This window comes from Lactuca sativa, chromosome 1 (genome assembly GCF_002870075.4).
Source record: "Lactuca sativa cultivar Salinas chromosome 1, Lsat_Salinas_v11, whole genome shotgun sequence".
NCBI lineage: Eukaryota > Viridiplantae > Streptophyta > Magnoliopsida > Asterales > Asteraceae > Lactuca > Lactuca sativa.
Window position 1 is genome coordinate 43,067,669 of NC_056623.2, and position 18,200 is coordinate 43,085,868.

The following is an 18,200-nucleotide window of genomic DNA, read 5'->3' on the forward strand; positions in this document are numbered from 1 at the left end:
ATAATATCCAATATATATTATAAGTTTTTGTATAACATTAATATAATCTACTTTCCTTGCGTCCGATAATATTTTTTTGGGTAAAATAAGAAATAAGTTGTTTTGAATGAACTATTAATAAACAATATTGAACTAATAAACTTTGTATTACACTATTTATATTACACCAAAACATCCAATGTTTCATATATGAACTTTCAAATATTAAACATTAAAATTACGAATGAACTCATACAAAATATGTCATTATACATAAATGTCATCAAGAGTTGTAAAATAAGTCGATTACTAATATGATATTTAATTTTAATTACATATTTTGCAACGCGTACGTTTGACTTTATGTTGGTGCGCCGATAATCATCTTTCTTAATTTGTACCTAAAAAATTAAGGTGAATAGGAATATAAAATAGATATTACTAAGCTTTAATATAAATAATTAAAAAGGATATGTGGATCTCCTACCACCGGTTAAAGACAAGTTAAAACGACATATTTTAGATGTTTAGTACCTAAGCTTAGGTGGAGCTGTAATGTATATTCCCTATCCCCACATATATATATATATATATATATATATATATATATATATATATATATATATATATATATATATATATATATATATATATATATATATGGCTAGGTTAAATTGTTTCTTATATTTATTGTGTGCTAGAATGCACCAATAAGAATTTAGTAAAATTTAATTATTATTTAATTAAATAAAGATAGATATTAAATGATATCCATAATTATAGTTTTTTATTTATGGAAAGTGGAAACTAATTAAATTCGTCATTAATGTTAACAATAATATTTTTTCAGAATGAATTCGTATCTAAATTTTTATGTCAGCAATAACATTTTTTCAGAATTCACTCACTTAAAATACAATAAAGTTGTACGAAATATGAAAAATGAGGGTGTATTCTAGTAGAGTATACTCTCGTTCTGCTAGAATACACTCTTATTATTCTATGGGCGTGTTTGGTACGGAGCGTTTGAGAGCTTCTAGCTTCTAGCGTTTGACAAAACGCTTCATTTTAAACAAAAAGTTTCGTTCAACACTACAAGTTTCTAGCGTTTGGTTTAAACAAAACGCTCCAAATCCAAATGCTACTTCATGTAGCGTTTAACAAAACGTTACAAGCTACAAGCTACCCGCTACAAGCCACCCGCTACCAGCTAATTTTGCCGAACACGCCATATATATGAATTCATTCTGAAAGAATATTATTATTGACATTGATGAAGAATTTAATTAGTTTCCTATAAAAAAGAATTATAAGTAAGAATATCATTTAATATACATTTAAAGTTTACTAAATTTTTATTGGTATATTTTAGCACACAATAGATGTGAGAAACATTTAAACCTACCTACCTACCTCTCTCTCTCTCTCTATCTCTCTCTCTATCTCTCTCTCTCTCTCTCTCTCTCTCTCTCTATATATATATATATATATATATAGAGAGAGAGAGGGGGGGGGAGGGAGAGAGAGAGAGAGAGATGGAAGGTATAACATATGTATGCATTTTAATTAATTATCTTTTGAAACGGTGCAATTACAAAACTAAAAAAAAAACATATTTAAAATATTTAATTAAACATTTTCGACATCACCCTACATAACATATAATCAATATATTAAGGATTAAACCACAATATAGAACGACTGTATTACAATAATCCAAAAACGAAGAAAATATTAAAACGAATTAGTATAACATACTTACAAATTAAAAGCACTAATATAATAACATATCTCCAAAAATGGTCATAAGACCTCAACCAAACACAAAAACCTTTAAGTTTATTTTCTTTCTGAAATTTTTATATGATTTGTATGCTTGTCTTCCCAAAAGATCAACATTTTTATAGTAAACTTTTCACTAAATGCTAATTAAACATAATATAAGTAATAAAACTTTTGAAAGTTAAATCATAATTAAAAAAAACTTTCGATTTCTATGTATAAAAAAACCAAAGTAGTATGAAAAAAGTAAATACTACAACTTTTGATGATTTTATAGAACGTATTAAGTTGTGTAAATTATATATGAAATGTTGCCGATTTATATATAAAACAAATAACAAATAGTATGAAAAATACTATAACTTTAAATAAAATAAAAACACTACAACATTATAACATTTAAATCAAACAAAACTTATTAAATACTTATAAATCATTTAAACTGAATATTTAGAAATCAACATATATTTGATATATAGAAATATTGTTATAAACAATTTATGTTGAAATAACCATTGATGCGATAAAACGTATTATTTTTTAACTCTTCCACTTTGAATCACAAATATTTTCAAACATATGATTTTTTAAGCAAAACTTACTTATATACTACTAATATAGCTACAATGTGTATAATAAATAAGTGAAAAATAAAAAAAACATTGCACATTAATAACCATAATATTAAAAACTTTTGAATGTAGTGGAAAATATAAAAGCAAATTACGTTAAATTTAAATAAAAAACTATTGAGTTATAGAGAGAGTTTTAAACTCTTGATTTGTACTTAACAATGTAATATAAATATTAACAATTATATGTTATAAAAACAATATTATAAGTATTTATCATTGAAATAATAATTTTTATACTAAGTTCTAACTAATATTATAATAATTTTATTTATACAATAAGAAAGATATAAAAATTTGTGTTTGAATTAAATTTCTGATTTAAAATTATTTTAAACTATAGGTATTTTTAAATAATTTATATATAATTTATTTGAATATTTTTTTCCTATATTATTATTATTATTATTATTATTGAATAATGTTCTCTTGTATATAAAATATATTTTTCTTAACATAAAAAAGAGAGACAATATAAAGATACACACATGTTAACAACGTTAATTGCTCTAACTGATAAATAGTTTGATGGTTGATTTACCAAAAGCTTATGAGAAGTAATTATCAATCTCATTTATTTATCATGTGATTATAAAAAGATACATAACATATAAACTTAAAAAATGATTTCAAGTATACCTTTACAAACATACCTAAATTTGAACCTTGGTTAATATCTAAAACTTTACATGCACCTAAATTTGGAAACTTTTAACGATTATAAAAATATATTTAGGAATTATTCTAGTTAAATTAAGATTACAATTTAATTTTTGCTTTTATCACTACAATTTATCACTTTTAATTATTTACAAAATATTATTTGGTTTATTAAGTGGAATTGAAATTTATATTTAAGTTGACATTCTAATGCGTAGAAACACCTATATAGTTAAAGTCTTTATAATTATATGTTTTTTTTTTATAAATATAACAATAACGTTATTGTTACATTTAATATAATAATTCATATACTAAATTGATATAATATATTGATTATTTTGACTTATATGATAATATATACATCTATTATAACATCATAATCTCAATCGTTTGAATGACTTCTATCAGTGAGTTACATATGAAGAAAATTAAATGTAATATATGGTTTAATATTATTTATAGTTGTTGTTATTGTTAATTAATTTTTTAAAATTTATATGCTTAATGTTTAATTTCTATCATTATAATTATTTAAAACATCAAACATTATTTTTTGATTTTAAAGGTAACAATATAATCATTTATATAGAGTTATTTTTAACAATTGTTATTGTAAGTTATTTTAAGCTACTTATTTGAGAATTTTTAACGATTATAAAAATATTTTTAGTAAATATTTTAGTTTAATTGATATTACAATTTAGTTTTTGCATTTATCACTACAATTTATCACTTTTAACTACTTATAAAATATTCTTTGGTTTTTTAAGTGGAACTGAAATTTATATTTAAGTTGACATTTTAGTGTTATATTTAAGTTAACAATTTAAGTATTTTGTCCAAACTGTTCAAAAGTTGTAGCTTTAAACTGATAATGATGTACATAAAACAACATATTAAATCTAATAAAGTAAGTATAATATATTAAAAGTTAAAGACATAACTTTATAAGTAGAAGTAAAGATATTATATTAAAATTGAAATTTAGTTTATTTATGATTACACTTTAGATTTGATATTTATTTAACCTTATTAACCAACTTACAATCATCATTAGAAAGACACTACAATTTATCATTTTTGACTCTTTACAAAATATTCTTTGGGTTGCTTAAGTTAAACTAAAATTTATATTTATTTTGAGCATGTAATGTTATATTTAAATTAATAATGTAAGTATTTTATACAAATTATTCCAAAATTGTATCTTTAAAATGATAATGGTTTACATCCAACAAAATATTAAAACTAATAAATTAAGCAAAAAGTGTTAAAGTTAAAAAACATAACTTTATAAGTAGTAGTAAAAATATTATTTTTAATATTGAAATTTGGTTTATGTATGATTACACTTTAGATTTGATATTTATTTATCCTAATTAACTAAATTATAATTATTATTAGAAAGAAATTTAAAAGTCATGGGAGTTTCAAATGAATGTGGAGAAAGGAAAAATGTTTCCTTTATAAGTATAAGTATAAGTATATATATATATATATATATATATACTAGACGAATGCCCGCGCGTTACGCAGAAACACTTATACAGTTGAAGTCTTTATAAATATACGATTTTTTGAATATAACAATAACGTTGTTGTTAAATTTGATATAATAATTTTTATATACTATATTGATAATATATATTGATTATTTTGAATTATATGATAATATATACATTTAGTATAACTTCATAATCTCAATCGTTTGAATGACTTCTACCCGCGAGTTACATATGAATAAAATTTAATATAATATATGATTTGATGTTATTTATAGTTGTTTTTACTGTTAATTAATTTTTTAAAATTTAGTTGTTTAATGTTTTAATTTCTATCATTATCATTATTTAAAACATCAAACATTGTTTTTTATTTTAAAGCTAACAATATAATCATTTATATAGAGTTGTTTTTAACTATTGTTATTGTAAGTTATTTTAAGCTACTTATTTGGAAACTTTTAACGATTATATAAATATATTTAAGAAATATTTTAGTTAAATTGAAATTACAATTTAGTTTTGCTTTTATCACTACAATTTATCACTTTTAACTATTTACAAAATATTCTTTAGTTTTTTTAAATGAAACTGAAATTTATATTTGAGTTGACATTGTAATCCGCAGAAACACCTATATAGTTGAAGTCTTTACAAATATATATTTTTTAAAATATAACACTAACGTTGTTGTTAAATTTGATACAATATATTGACTATTTTGAATTATATGATAATATATAAATATATTATAACGTCATAATCTCAATCGTTTGAATGACTTCTACTCGCGAGTTACACATCAATAAAATTAAATATTATATATGATTTAATATTATTTATAGTTGTTATTTTTAACTAATTTTTTAAAATATATTTGCTTAATGTTTTAATTTCTATCATTATAATTATTTAAAACATCAAAAATTATTTTTTTGATTTTAAGGGTAACAATATAATCATTTATATAGAGTTATTTTTAATTATTGTTATTATAAGTTATTTTAAGTTACTTATTTGAAAATTTTTAACGATTATATAAATATATTTAGGAAATATTTCAGTTAAAATGATATTACAATTTAGTTTTTTTTGCATTTATCACTATAATTTATCACTTTTAACTATTTACAAAATATTATTTGGTTTTTTTAGTCGAACTGAAATTTATATTTAACTTGACACTGTAATATTATATTTAAATTAACAATTTAAGTATTTTGTCCAAACTGTTCAAAAATTGTAGCTTTAAACTGATAATGGTTTACATGCAACAACATTTTAAATTTAATAAATGAAGTATAATATGTTAAAATTTAAAGAAATAACTTTATAAATAGAAGTAAATATATTATTTTAAAATTGAAATTTAGTCTATTTATGATTACACTTTAGGTTTGATATTTATTTAACCTTATTAACCAACTTACAATCATTCTTAGAAAGACACTACAATTTATCACTTTTAACTATTTATAAAATAATCTTTGGTTTGTTTAAGTTAAATAAAATTTATATTTAAGTGGAGCCTATAATGTTATATTTTAATTAATAATGTAAGTATTTTATATAAATTGTTCAAAAATTATACATTTAAAATGATAATTGTTTACATCCAACAATATATTAAAACTAATAAATTAAGTATAATATGTTAAAAGTTAAAAAACATAATTTTATAAGTAGAATTAAAGATATTATTTTAATATTGAAATTTATTTTATATATGAATACACTTTAGATTTGATATTTATTTAACCTAATTACCAAATTATAATTATCATTATAAAGAAATTGAAAAGTCATGGGAGTTTCAAATGAATGTGGTGAAAGAAAAAAAGAACAGGGGTTTCAAATGCATGAAATTCAAGAAAAAATGCTAGTTTTATAAGTATGTATGATATATATATATATATATATATATACACACACACACACACACCAGATTATGACCCGCGTTAAACGCAGAGAATATAAATTAAATACACATCACATTAATAGATGATATTGTTTTAGGTGAAATTTTAATAAAAAAATATTAATTAGATTCATTTTGAGTTTTTGAACCAAACTTATTAAATTAAAATATTTAATATTTATATTAGAGGAATTTTGTGTTTTAATACAGTAATTTTTAACATAAATGATCCACGTGATATTTGTTTTATCACAACATGATGCGACTCATTGATTAAAACATGCTGTCTAGTAGCTTTATGAATTGACTTTGTCCAGTATACAAACCCCCATGGAGGCTCATATGACACTTTTCATATTGGTCATGTAAAACCAAAAGAAACAATAAGTTGTTATATGTACCCACAACGTTAAATTTTGTAAAGAAATTTGATAAACATTACAATTAAAGTGATTGTCATAGCCATAACCATCAAACTCAGACATTGTAATTTGGTCAATTTCTAAAGTATTTATTTCCTTATAATAATTAAAATATAATTTTTCAGGCTACACCTAAATAGATATACATATATCTTCCGATCAAAGAAATTATTATAAAAAAAACTTGTTATGAACCAAAATATAATATTAGTTTCATAATTTTCCAAAAGTTAACACTTATAAATAATAATGAACTTTCACAAATCTTGCATTTTAGTCACTGTATCTAACTAACAAATGAATTTTAGTTTAGAGGATTGATTCAAGAAGTGCATACATGACTTCTTGTACTTGAATTTGGGGGAATGCTAAGAACTATTAAGATATGTGAGAATGGTCTATGAGACTACAGTTGGTTTCTGGAGGGCAATAAAAATTCAAACTGTTAGCACGTATCCTTCCTATAGTAGATTGATTAATTTTTTGTTTTTTGACATTTCAACAGGAATATAGTAATAACACGTAATAAGAACAGAGTAAATTCATGAAATTAGAGAAGAAGAAGGAGACAGAGTAAAAAAAAGAACCTAGAAAAAAGAAATGGAGAAGAAGACCATTGAAGAAGAGAATTATAAATTGTACAACTCAATCCAAAATCGTAAGAATAAAAAATTATATATATATATATATATATATATATATATATATATATATATATATATATATATATATAGTATTTTTGAATAAGGAAATCATTATTTTCCAAAAAATTGGGATCCTAAGATATCAACTTGGAGATTTTCGGCTATTCATTTGGAAAAAAAGATATCGGTTATATTGATTCAAAATTTCAAATTAATTAACTTGCTTATTTAATAAGTTTTAAAATTCAAACTGTTATCTCAAATTGATTCATTTTACGTGGGATATACTGGGAAATAAATTATGAATAATATTAACTTTAATTTTGACTCACAAATATTTTTGTTGATTTAATGGGATTAGATTAGATTTTGTGGGTTAATAACCGAATTATTGATATTCTTATTTAATAAGTTTTTAAAAAAAAATAATAAAAGAAATAAACGTGTTTGAATTTTGAAGCCAAAAGCTATAAATAAAGGAGTTAAATTAGAAACAATATTAATTATAAAATATGATATCTCGTATATAAATAGAATTATATGCTTCAATTGATAACATAATTGCTGAATTAAAAGATTCTATAACTAAATGTAATTGTGTTTGATTTTTATTTGGGGAAGGTGATGTGAGCAATTTGATCTAAGGGTGGAAAACATATGATTGAAGTACGATCAAGGGTCCTGATTGCTTCATTGGTGAAATAAGGGTTCTCTTGTAATAATATTTAGATATGAATGAAACTAATATGCTTAAAGTAGATTGATTAATTTTTTTCATGATCTCTCAACAAGAATACATTAATAACATGTAATTAGAAGAGAGAGTAAATGCAAGAAATTGGAGAAAGAGAAAGAGCACAAAGTAAAGAAAGAACCTAGAAAAAAGAATTGAAGAAGAAAATTGCTAAAGAACACTATAAATTGTAGGACTCAATCCAAAATCGTAAGAATACCAAGTTCAATACAATCATATATATATATATATATATATATATATATATATATATATATATATATATATATGATGTTTTTGAATAATCAAATAATTATCTTCTAAAAAATGGGATCCTAAGATATCATCTTGGAGATTTCCGGCTATTAATCAAGAAAAAAAAATCAGTTATATTGCTTCAAATTTACAAATTAATTGACTTGCTTATTTTATGAGTTTTAAAATTCAAATTATTATCTCAAATCGATTCATTTTATGTGGGATATTTTTTGAGATAAATGATGAATGATAGTGACTTTAATTTTGACTCTCAAATATTTTGCAGATTTAATTGGATTAGATTAGATTTTATAAGTTAATAACCAAATTAAGGATATGTTTATTTAAAGAGTTATTTCAAAAAAAATGGATTTAAATTTTGAAGCCAAATGCTATAAATAAATGAGTTAAATTAGAATCAATATTAATTATAGAAATTGATATATTTTATTTAAATAGAATGATATGTTTTAATTGATAACATAATTGTTGATTTTAAAGATTATATAATTAATGTAATTGTGTTTGAATTCTATTTGGAAAATATGATGTCATCAATTTATCTAATGGTGGAAAACATATGATTGAAATACAATCAAGGGCCGTAATTGCTTCATTAGTGAATTAAAGGTTCTCTTTTAATAATATTTAGAGATATTGAAAAATTCATGTTGCAAAAAAGATAGAGCATCACAAAAAACTGTTTCTTCTTCCAAATCAATTTTTCAGAATTATACCATATCAAATTTGGATTAGCCCTTAATTCCAAATCATTTTTTTAGGATTATACCATATCAAATTTCATAATACCCGAGCAATATTGTCATAATTACATATTTCAAAGAATGTTTATATATACGTGGTCTTTAAAATATCCAAATAAATTATGATATTTGAAACCTAAAATCTAATATGTATATTAACAATGTACAGTGTCTCTCGTAGTGTTGTATGGATGAGCAAACCAAATATCAAGAGAGCATCTAGGTAGGCCCTCATTTACCCTTTAAATACTCATGTAATCTTCCTTCATCCCGTTAACCTTAAACCTCAAATATCAACCTCTCTCTCTCCTCCTGCCTAGAGAGAGAATGGAACAAAATTTACCAATAATTGCCAAGAAAGTAAGGAGTTTGGTTCGTGTCATCTTCTTCATGTTGAGGAAAGGCATTTCCAAAATTAAATTCTTCGCTGATTTGAACATGATGATTAACCGTGGCAAGATCGCCGGCAAAGCCTTGCACAACCTTCTTTTCAACCACCACCACAATTGGGTTGCTTCCACCTTCCACCGCCAACCACACCACCTCTCCTTCCCTACGACACCACCAGGCGAATACGAATTCAGCTGCAAAGACACGCCTCCTTACCCACTCTCCCTCTTTTCTACCCACAAGAAACACCAAAACAAACATCACCGCCTGGCAACTCCTCACGCGCCTCCGCCTCCTGATGCCAATGACGACATAATCATCAATGCTGCGGTTATGAAGGCCCTGGAGATGCTGACAAGCACCACCGCGTCGCCGGCACTGCCGGGATTTGGGAAGTCTCCGATGGTTAAGCAGCTGAGGATAACAGACTCACCTTTTCCGTTAAGTAACGGTGAGGAAGATGGTCATGTGGATGAGGCTGCTGAGAAGTTCATAATGAGGTTCTATAACAATTTGAAACGGCAAAACTAAATGCCGGTGTAATAAAATGCCATTAGCTAATTTTTCAGAGGTTACACGAGGCTATAACTTGTGCAATTCTCATTTATATTTCTTTTAATCAATTTTGATAATAAAAGTAAATTCGCAATTGCACAAATAGTCAATAGACCAGTCCTAAAAAAACAATATAAACTGAGTCCGCAAAAAAAATGACGAGATCAGTTCGAGACTGGTCCCAGAAAAGACCATACCGTAAAAATGAGTTAGATGTGTGTGTGTCTGTGATGATCAATCCAGAGATGCAATGAATATATAACACCGAATGGAAACAAAAAATGAAAGAATGAATAGGTAAATTTACGAGCGTTGACAATATAAATGGAAAATACAAGTGACTATTTGATATTCAAAAAGAATGATCATTTACTTTGGACATGTTTCGCTGCTATTACTTGAAGAAATGGATCCATGGCGTCATAAACTAAATCAGTATTTTATTACAAAAGCGTAATGTTGTTCATATTGATATTCTCAGTTCATCGTCTAGCGAAAGTCCGCAGTATGTTTCTTGGTGAAAAAAAGCTTTCTATGGATCTGCCCACTTATTTTTCACATGATTTGTATGTAGATATAATTAAAGCATCCGTGTGAATTGATTTACTTCTCACATATTTTTTGGGTATATGAATGCCCTTAGATTTGTCGAATTGTAATTTGTAAAGTACATGTTTTGCAATTTTGTCAAGAAATTGCATGATAAGTTGGAGTTACTTCTAAAACTCACACTTTTCGGTATGGAGAAGTTAGCTAAAATGATGTACTTAAGAGTATTAATAAGTCAATAATTTTAGTTTTACACTAGATATTTATAAATGTTGAAGTTTTATACACTAATAAGAATGTAAAAAGATTATTATTTGTACAAAGTTACAAGTGTGAACTTTTTACAATTTCTACATTTCCATAACATAATATAAACACAATCATTACAAAAAGTCCCACCTTGTGAACTTTAACTTTTTGTAAGTAGGTTATAGGGGTTAATATATATGTAATTGATTTCTTCGTCATTAAGGATACAAGGCTTCAATGAGGTAGACAAAAGGTCAAAATTTTGGTAGTTTTAGTTCCACATCAATTTGTATTAAAACTTTGGGGGTAGCAATTTGATATCCTAACGACCTAACCAAACCTTTTGTTTTCCTTTTGTTTACGGGTAAACTACCACCTCAAAATTATTTTAGTTCATTTTGAATAAATATATGATCTGAATGACGTTTATCTTTAATAATAATCGATGTTTTTGGTCATACCTCGTTGCATTAAAGGTCGAACTGTATTGAAATTTGGAAGGGGTTGGCTAAAGGGACATCTCATTTTACCATTTAGATATCCTATATAGTTTTTAAGGTAATTTTATTGGTTAAAATTGTATTCTTTTTTTGAAAAAGATGATTAAAAATAGTTAACTATAGGTTGACTTTTAATAAAGATGTCTATAGAGTGTCTAAAAGGTATCTTAATAGTAACACTAATTTGGAAAGGTCTAACAGATTTGTAGGGAGATTTAGACATGAATTTCTACGTAGATTCGAATTGATGAACTTTTGTTCAATTATTGTTATGTTTTATTTTTTTAACTGTTATTATGTAGTTTTGACTATTTTAGTTTGAATTAATGAAATCAAATTCATTTTTTATTAATTTTGATTTTATTTAAATTAATTGTACTTTTCATATATTTCTTTTAAAAACATGTGAAAAGACAAAAGTGAAGAAAAATGAGAGGTGATTTCCTTTATGAAAGGAAAGTAAAATAAGAATTGACCCGAGCGCTAATATTGACAGGACAGGAACTCTGTTGATTGTTGAGTAGTTGAGTACACTATTTGAAGTTTTGAACAAATAATTTTTTCGCATGCCCGGGAAATTTTGATTTTTGATATTTGGATCGCACTTTATTACTATGAATATCAACCCCCCTTTACGCAATACTTTTGTCAAACAAAGACATAAAGCTTAAGTCCTAACACGTGATGAATAAAGTTCATATATATGGGCACAGGGCATATCATTATCAATTATCAACACTTTTCTAACTAGAGTACCTAAGTTTCGAAAGAATTCTAAGATATTTTAAAAGAACACGACGCTTTGTAACAACTATAAGTAATAGAAAGCAACAATAAGCCAAAACGATTTTTAACACTTAAGATGGGCCGGTAAAAAATATTAACCTACCAACCCAACCCAATCGGTAAACCCATTAAAATTTAATATATATTTAATTATTATTATTATTTAATATTTTAATTATAATGTTTTATAATATCTCTTTTCCTTATTCTAATAAAAAAATAATTTTATTTTTCGAATAAAAAAGTCTTGACTTTTTAACCTTTTGTATAGAAAAGCCCAGAAACCGGTTAATTTATTCACTTAGCCCTTTTTGACCTGTTTAGCAGGTCAAATGACCAAATTGTTAATTTTTCGAAAATAATGAGAATTTTTTGCAGATTTCGTCAAAAATTTTATGTAATGTATAAACATATTTCTTACATATCTATATCTATTTTTACGTATTATTGTATTTTTTATGTTTTTATATGTATATATTTACGTATTTTTATGTATTTTAAATGTATAAATGTATTTTTTACTTATTTATATGTATTTGTAACCATTTTACATATTTTTTATGTATTTTTATGTATTACTTTTTATGTATTATGTATTTATATGTATGTTATATATTTTTACGTATTTATGTATTTTTTAAGCTTTTTATATAGATGTTTATGTATTTTAAGTGTATAAACGTATTTTTTACGTATTTATATATATTTTTAAGTATTTTACATATTTTTATGTATTACGTATTTATGTATTTTTTTAAGTTTTTAATATAGATGTTTTTGTATATTTATGTATTATAAATGTATAAACCTATTTTTTACGTATTTATATGTATTTTTAAGTATTTTACATATTTTTCGTGTTTTTTTATGTATTACGTGTATATATATACTTTTGTATTTATGTATTTTTTTTAGTTTTCTTATATAGATTTTTAAGTATATTAAATGTTTAATTGTATTATTTTTACGTAAAAAATATATAAACACATAAAAATAATACAATTAAACATTTAATATACATAAAAATATATAAACATCTATATAGGAAAACTAAAAAATACATAAATACGCAAAAATACATATAAATACATAATACACAAAAAAAAACACATAAAAACACACAAAAATATGTAAAATACCTAAAAATACATATAAATATGTAAAACAATATGTCTATACATTTAAAATACATAAATACACAAAAACATCTATATAAAACACTTGAAAAAATACTTAAATACGTAATACATAAAAAATATATAAAATACTTAAAAATAGATATAAATACATCAAAAATATGTTTATAAATTTAAAATACATAAACATCTATATAAAAAGCTTTAAAAAATACATAAATACGTAAAAATACATATAAATACATAATACATAATAAATGACACGCAAAAATACATAAAAAAAATATGTAAAATGGTTAAAAATACATATAAATAAGTAAAAAAAATACGTTTATACATTTAAAATACATAAAAATATGTAAATATATACATATAAAAACATAAAAAAATACATAAATACGTAAAAATAGATATAGATATGTAAAAAAATATGTTTATACGTTATATAAAAATTTTAACGAAATTTGCAAAAAAATCCATTATTTTCAAAAAATTAACAATTTGGTCTCATGACCTGCTGAACAGGTCAAAAAGGCTAAAGTGAATAAATTAGCCAGTTTTTGGGCCTTTCTATTCAAAATGTGAAAAAATTAGGACTTTTTTACTCAAAAAATAAAATTTATGACTTTATTAAAAATTTGCCCAAAACATTGGGACTTTTTTGGAGATATCTCTTAATACTTGCCACTTGTCAACCTATTGATTATTAATTTCAAATTTACATTTTAAATTTCCCACTATATCTATATTAAATGTAACGCCCGCGTTTCCAGGCTAGACATTTTCGTTGATGTAATAGTCTAGGTTAACCTTTGTAACCCATTTTGAAATAATAGAAGTGTATTATTTGAGTATTATGTGTTGTGTGCTTAATTGCTTAATTATGTGGTTTGATTAATTAAGAATAAAAATAAGCGTCAAAATTTAAGTGTAAAATAAACTTGATATCTTTGGATAATGTTGTAGTAGTTGAAACGAGGTTTCCGAATATATAAAGAGCGCCAGAATCTGACTTCGTATGAGGAAGTTATGATTTTCGGAAGTTTCGACTTAGCGGTATGCAGCCCGAAATACTCGATTTGAGATCGAGCGGTTTTTAGTCGAATCGATCTAAACGAGAATCGAAGATCTCGTTGTTGGTATCAAAACGATGAAAAGTTAGGCGAGAACGGATGTCAAATGAAGAAGTTATGAATTTATAACGAAGTTTTTATGTCCCGGCCTACTAAAAACAATTAATAAAAATAAAGTCAAAATTAGCCGACGGAGTCTAAACGAGAGTTGTAGAGCTTAGTCTCACCTACGCGTTGATATAAAGAACGTCGAAAACGGAGTTCGTATGAAGAAGATATGAATTTCCGAAGTTTATTAAATAATTTGTATTTAAATTTAATCTTTAATTCGGATGTATATCCGAAGGAGTCACCGATCTGATCCGAAGTACGCCCAGCGTACCGCGAAGCATGACGCACCTCGCACTCGAGTTCTTCGGAGATGCATGCCATGACGATTCGGACGCGTACGCCCAACGTACTCCGAGGCTCCAACCTCCTATAAATAAGATGCGAGGGTTCCGGGCATTTTTGCTCATTTCTTCTCCTTTTTGTGCCGAATCTCTGCGCGTAAACCCCCGAAGCCATCCCGACACCCCGGATCTCATATCCAAATTAAGAAGGAAGTTTCACGCTCCCGGGATCCCAAGAAGTGCGATTCCCCAGCCGAAGCTCTGCCCGCGAGAAGTTCGATTTTTGTAGAGATCTTCCAGATCTGCTGAGGATTACTACTTCTGTAAGCCGTAGTGTTGTCCGATCATCTTCTGATCAAGTGAGTGTATACTACCTTTCATAAACACGATAATAATACAAGTATGGTTTGAGTGTATTAAGTATATTGTTGTTTATATGCATGAGTGTGTGGTTACTTTCTTCTAACGCATAATTATAAAGTATTTTATACGAAATACGTGTTATGTGTATATTTTGTGTTATATGTGTGAATGTGTATTCACTTTCTTTTATCTCATAGATATGATTTATTTTCTATGAAATACGTGTTATATGTGTGTGCCTCATCTGTTACGTGGAATATGTATTGATTAAAGCATGTTATACAGGTTTTAAACTATGTATAAAAATGTATATTTTTATCTACTAATATGTTGGGTAGAACATGGGTAGATAGTTGGTGTGTAATAAACAGATGAGAGGCCTCGTTGTTGTTTTGATTCAGTCATCTAGCGGAGTTTAGTTGACGACCACAGACTTTTCTAGACAGTCCTGTGGAATGCTAGCAGGTTCGCCACCTGTAGGTGTTAATGAACTTGGGTGTTCATTCGCTGTACTCCATCCCCCTCATGGTTGCCTTATTTGACTTATATTGCTGAGGAACCCCCGAAGCATGTGTTGTCGCCCCGATGAAATATTCTTAGACTAGGTCCCTTGTGTTAGTTATTTTAGGGACATAAAGTGAGAATAACAGGAATGGGTAATTGGGTTATTGTTGGTTGGTGGAACTAAATATAATTATTTATTGTGGGTTGAAAACCCTATATGCTCACCAGGTTCCCAAGTCTGACCCACTCAGTTTTATTTGTATTACAGGAAGTGACACAAGGGTATAAGATGGATGAACCATCAAGTTGTTTTGTTTACAAGTCTGTATATGTATATATTTATTGAATGACTTGTAATGTTATCGTTTATGCTTTATTGTCTGTATCGAAACATGACATCCCAAGTTTGATTATATAATGAAAATACATTTCTTTTATGAAATGCTTTGGTAAAAATTGTTTTATCACGTTTTGTTTTTGGGAACAAATTCCGCAACTCTTTCAAATCAAAAGGATTTACTCTGAAATTATTTTAAAAACATAAATGAAAATCAGTATTTTCTGGCCGAGATTTTGGGGATGTCACATTAAATTAATAGCATTAAAATAAAAATTAAAATAAAATTAATATAAATTATAAAGTGATATAATTTCACATATTTATTTAAATCAATGATTATAATTTTATATAACTAAAAAATCTCTTAATAAATAATTTATTTAAAATAATTGATTAATAACTTTGAATTTTTACTATAAAAGTTTAATTAATTTTGTAACTGTGGTTCACACGGGTTATAAACTAGTTTATGTTAATAAATAAATGCAATCGTAGTTCCCATCTCTAATCATGGTGTCTAAAACACTATACACTTTAAACCTGAGTCTCCAATCACGTCTCACACTGCTTAGCCACAAATTGTCGAGCTCGGAAAACATAAATTGGTCAACCTGATACACACTCATTTATCTAACAAGTTGAGTTATTAATAATATCAATTCATTTAATTAAACATGATGGATTGAACTGTGTTGATATATTAGCTCATTTAATAAATAAATTGAATTGTTCAAACACTACACACTTTAGACCTTACTTTTCAATCAAATATCGCACAACTCAACCACAAGTTATCGAGCTCGAAAATACATAAATCAGTCAACACGTTACATATTTATTTATCTAACAGGTTGGGTTGAATTGGAAATATAACTCATTTAAGTAAACATATTTGTTTGGATTAGATTGATTCTCATTTAATAAATGAATTGAACTCGAATCCAACCCAAATCCAACTAAACTCTAATTTTAATTTTCAAGTAGTAAATTACAAATTGTATAAATAGGTCAACATAAGGTTTATTCACTAAAATAAGTAAAATGGAAGTTGCATAACCATGTTCTTTTTTAGAATTATCACTAAATAATCATGTACTGTTTTAAAAATTATGAAATATTAATAATTTAGTGAAATTTGTGTATGACATGTTACCACTAAAAAACACTTACTTTGTCATGTATTGAAAAGGTATATTATAAAATTGGTCCATGTGCTTTATATTAGTGATGAAAGTGGGTCCAAATCCAGCCCGATGAACCCGAAAAACCCAGAACTGGTTAACAGGATTTTTTAGGATCGGAAACCGGACCGGTATATAGGAGTCGGTTCCGGATACAGTACCAGGTAAAAGGAGTCTGGAACTGGAAAATCCGGAAACATCAAAATGGGTAGGTGGAACCGGGTAAAGTAGCTCTAGAACCAAAAAACTCAGGAAAACCGGAATTTTTTGGTAATTGCTTAGTGGGTTGAAATTTGAAATTTTTTCATTTTTGATATCCTAACTATAGAGGAATATAAGTCAATGAATATGAAACCAAAAATGACAACATTATAATCTAAAATCATGTATAAACTCTAAACTACATGTGAGAGAAAATCTTATGTCAATCCGACTTCAAACAAATGAGATATGCATGTTTTAAATTTTCACAAAATACAAAGTATAAAACAAATGGTTGAAAAGCAAAACATTTCCAGCTTGATATCTTGACTTCAGGGGATGTAAGTCATTGAAAATAAAATTAAAAATGAGAAAATTATAGTCTAAAATCATGTACATACTCTAAATTATACGTTGGAAAAAAAGCATGTCAATATTTGGTTTTTCCAAAAAGTCAGTAAGGAGTTTAAAAGCACTGCCAAACATTAGAAGACAATTTGTTGTGTTTGAGGTATTGTTTCTTTAAACCAATGTATTTTGTTTATCATGTTACATATTTGTATGACTTGATTACTTCAAATGCTAACTCATAGTCAATACCAAATTCAAGGGTTTATTGTAAGACCTTTATCCAAAATGAAGTTTAAAAACATTCAAAACTATCTTAAATTTGATTAAATAGTT

At 25.6% G+C, this 18,200-nt stretch overlaps 1 protein-coding gene across 1 annotated transcript; it reads left to right on the forward strand.

The window, feature by feature from the left end:
- The first annotated feature begins 9,624 nt into the window (after positions 1-9,624).
- Positions 9,625-10,218, forward strand: LOC111900099 (uncharacterized). The gene has a single exon (XM_023895983.1). The coding sequence runs from the start codon at positions 9,625-9,627 to the stop codon at positions 10,216-10,218; it is 594 nt and encodes a 197-aa protein (XP_023751751.1).
- The last annotated feature ends 7,982 nt before the right edge of the window (positions 10,219-18,200 follow it).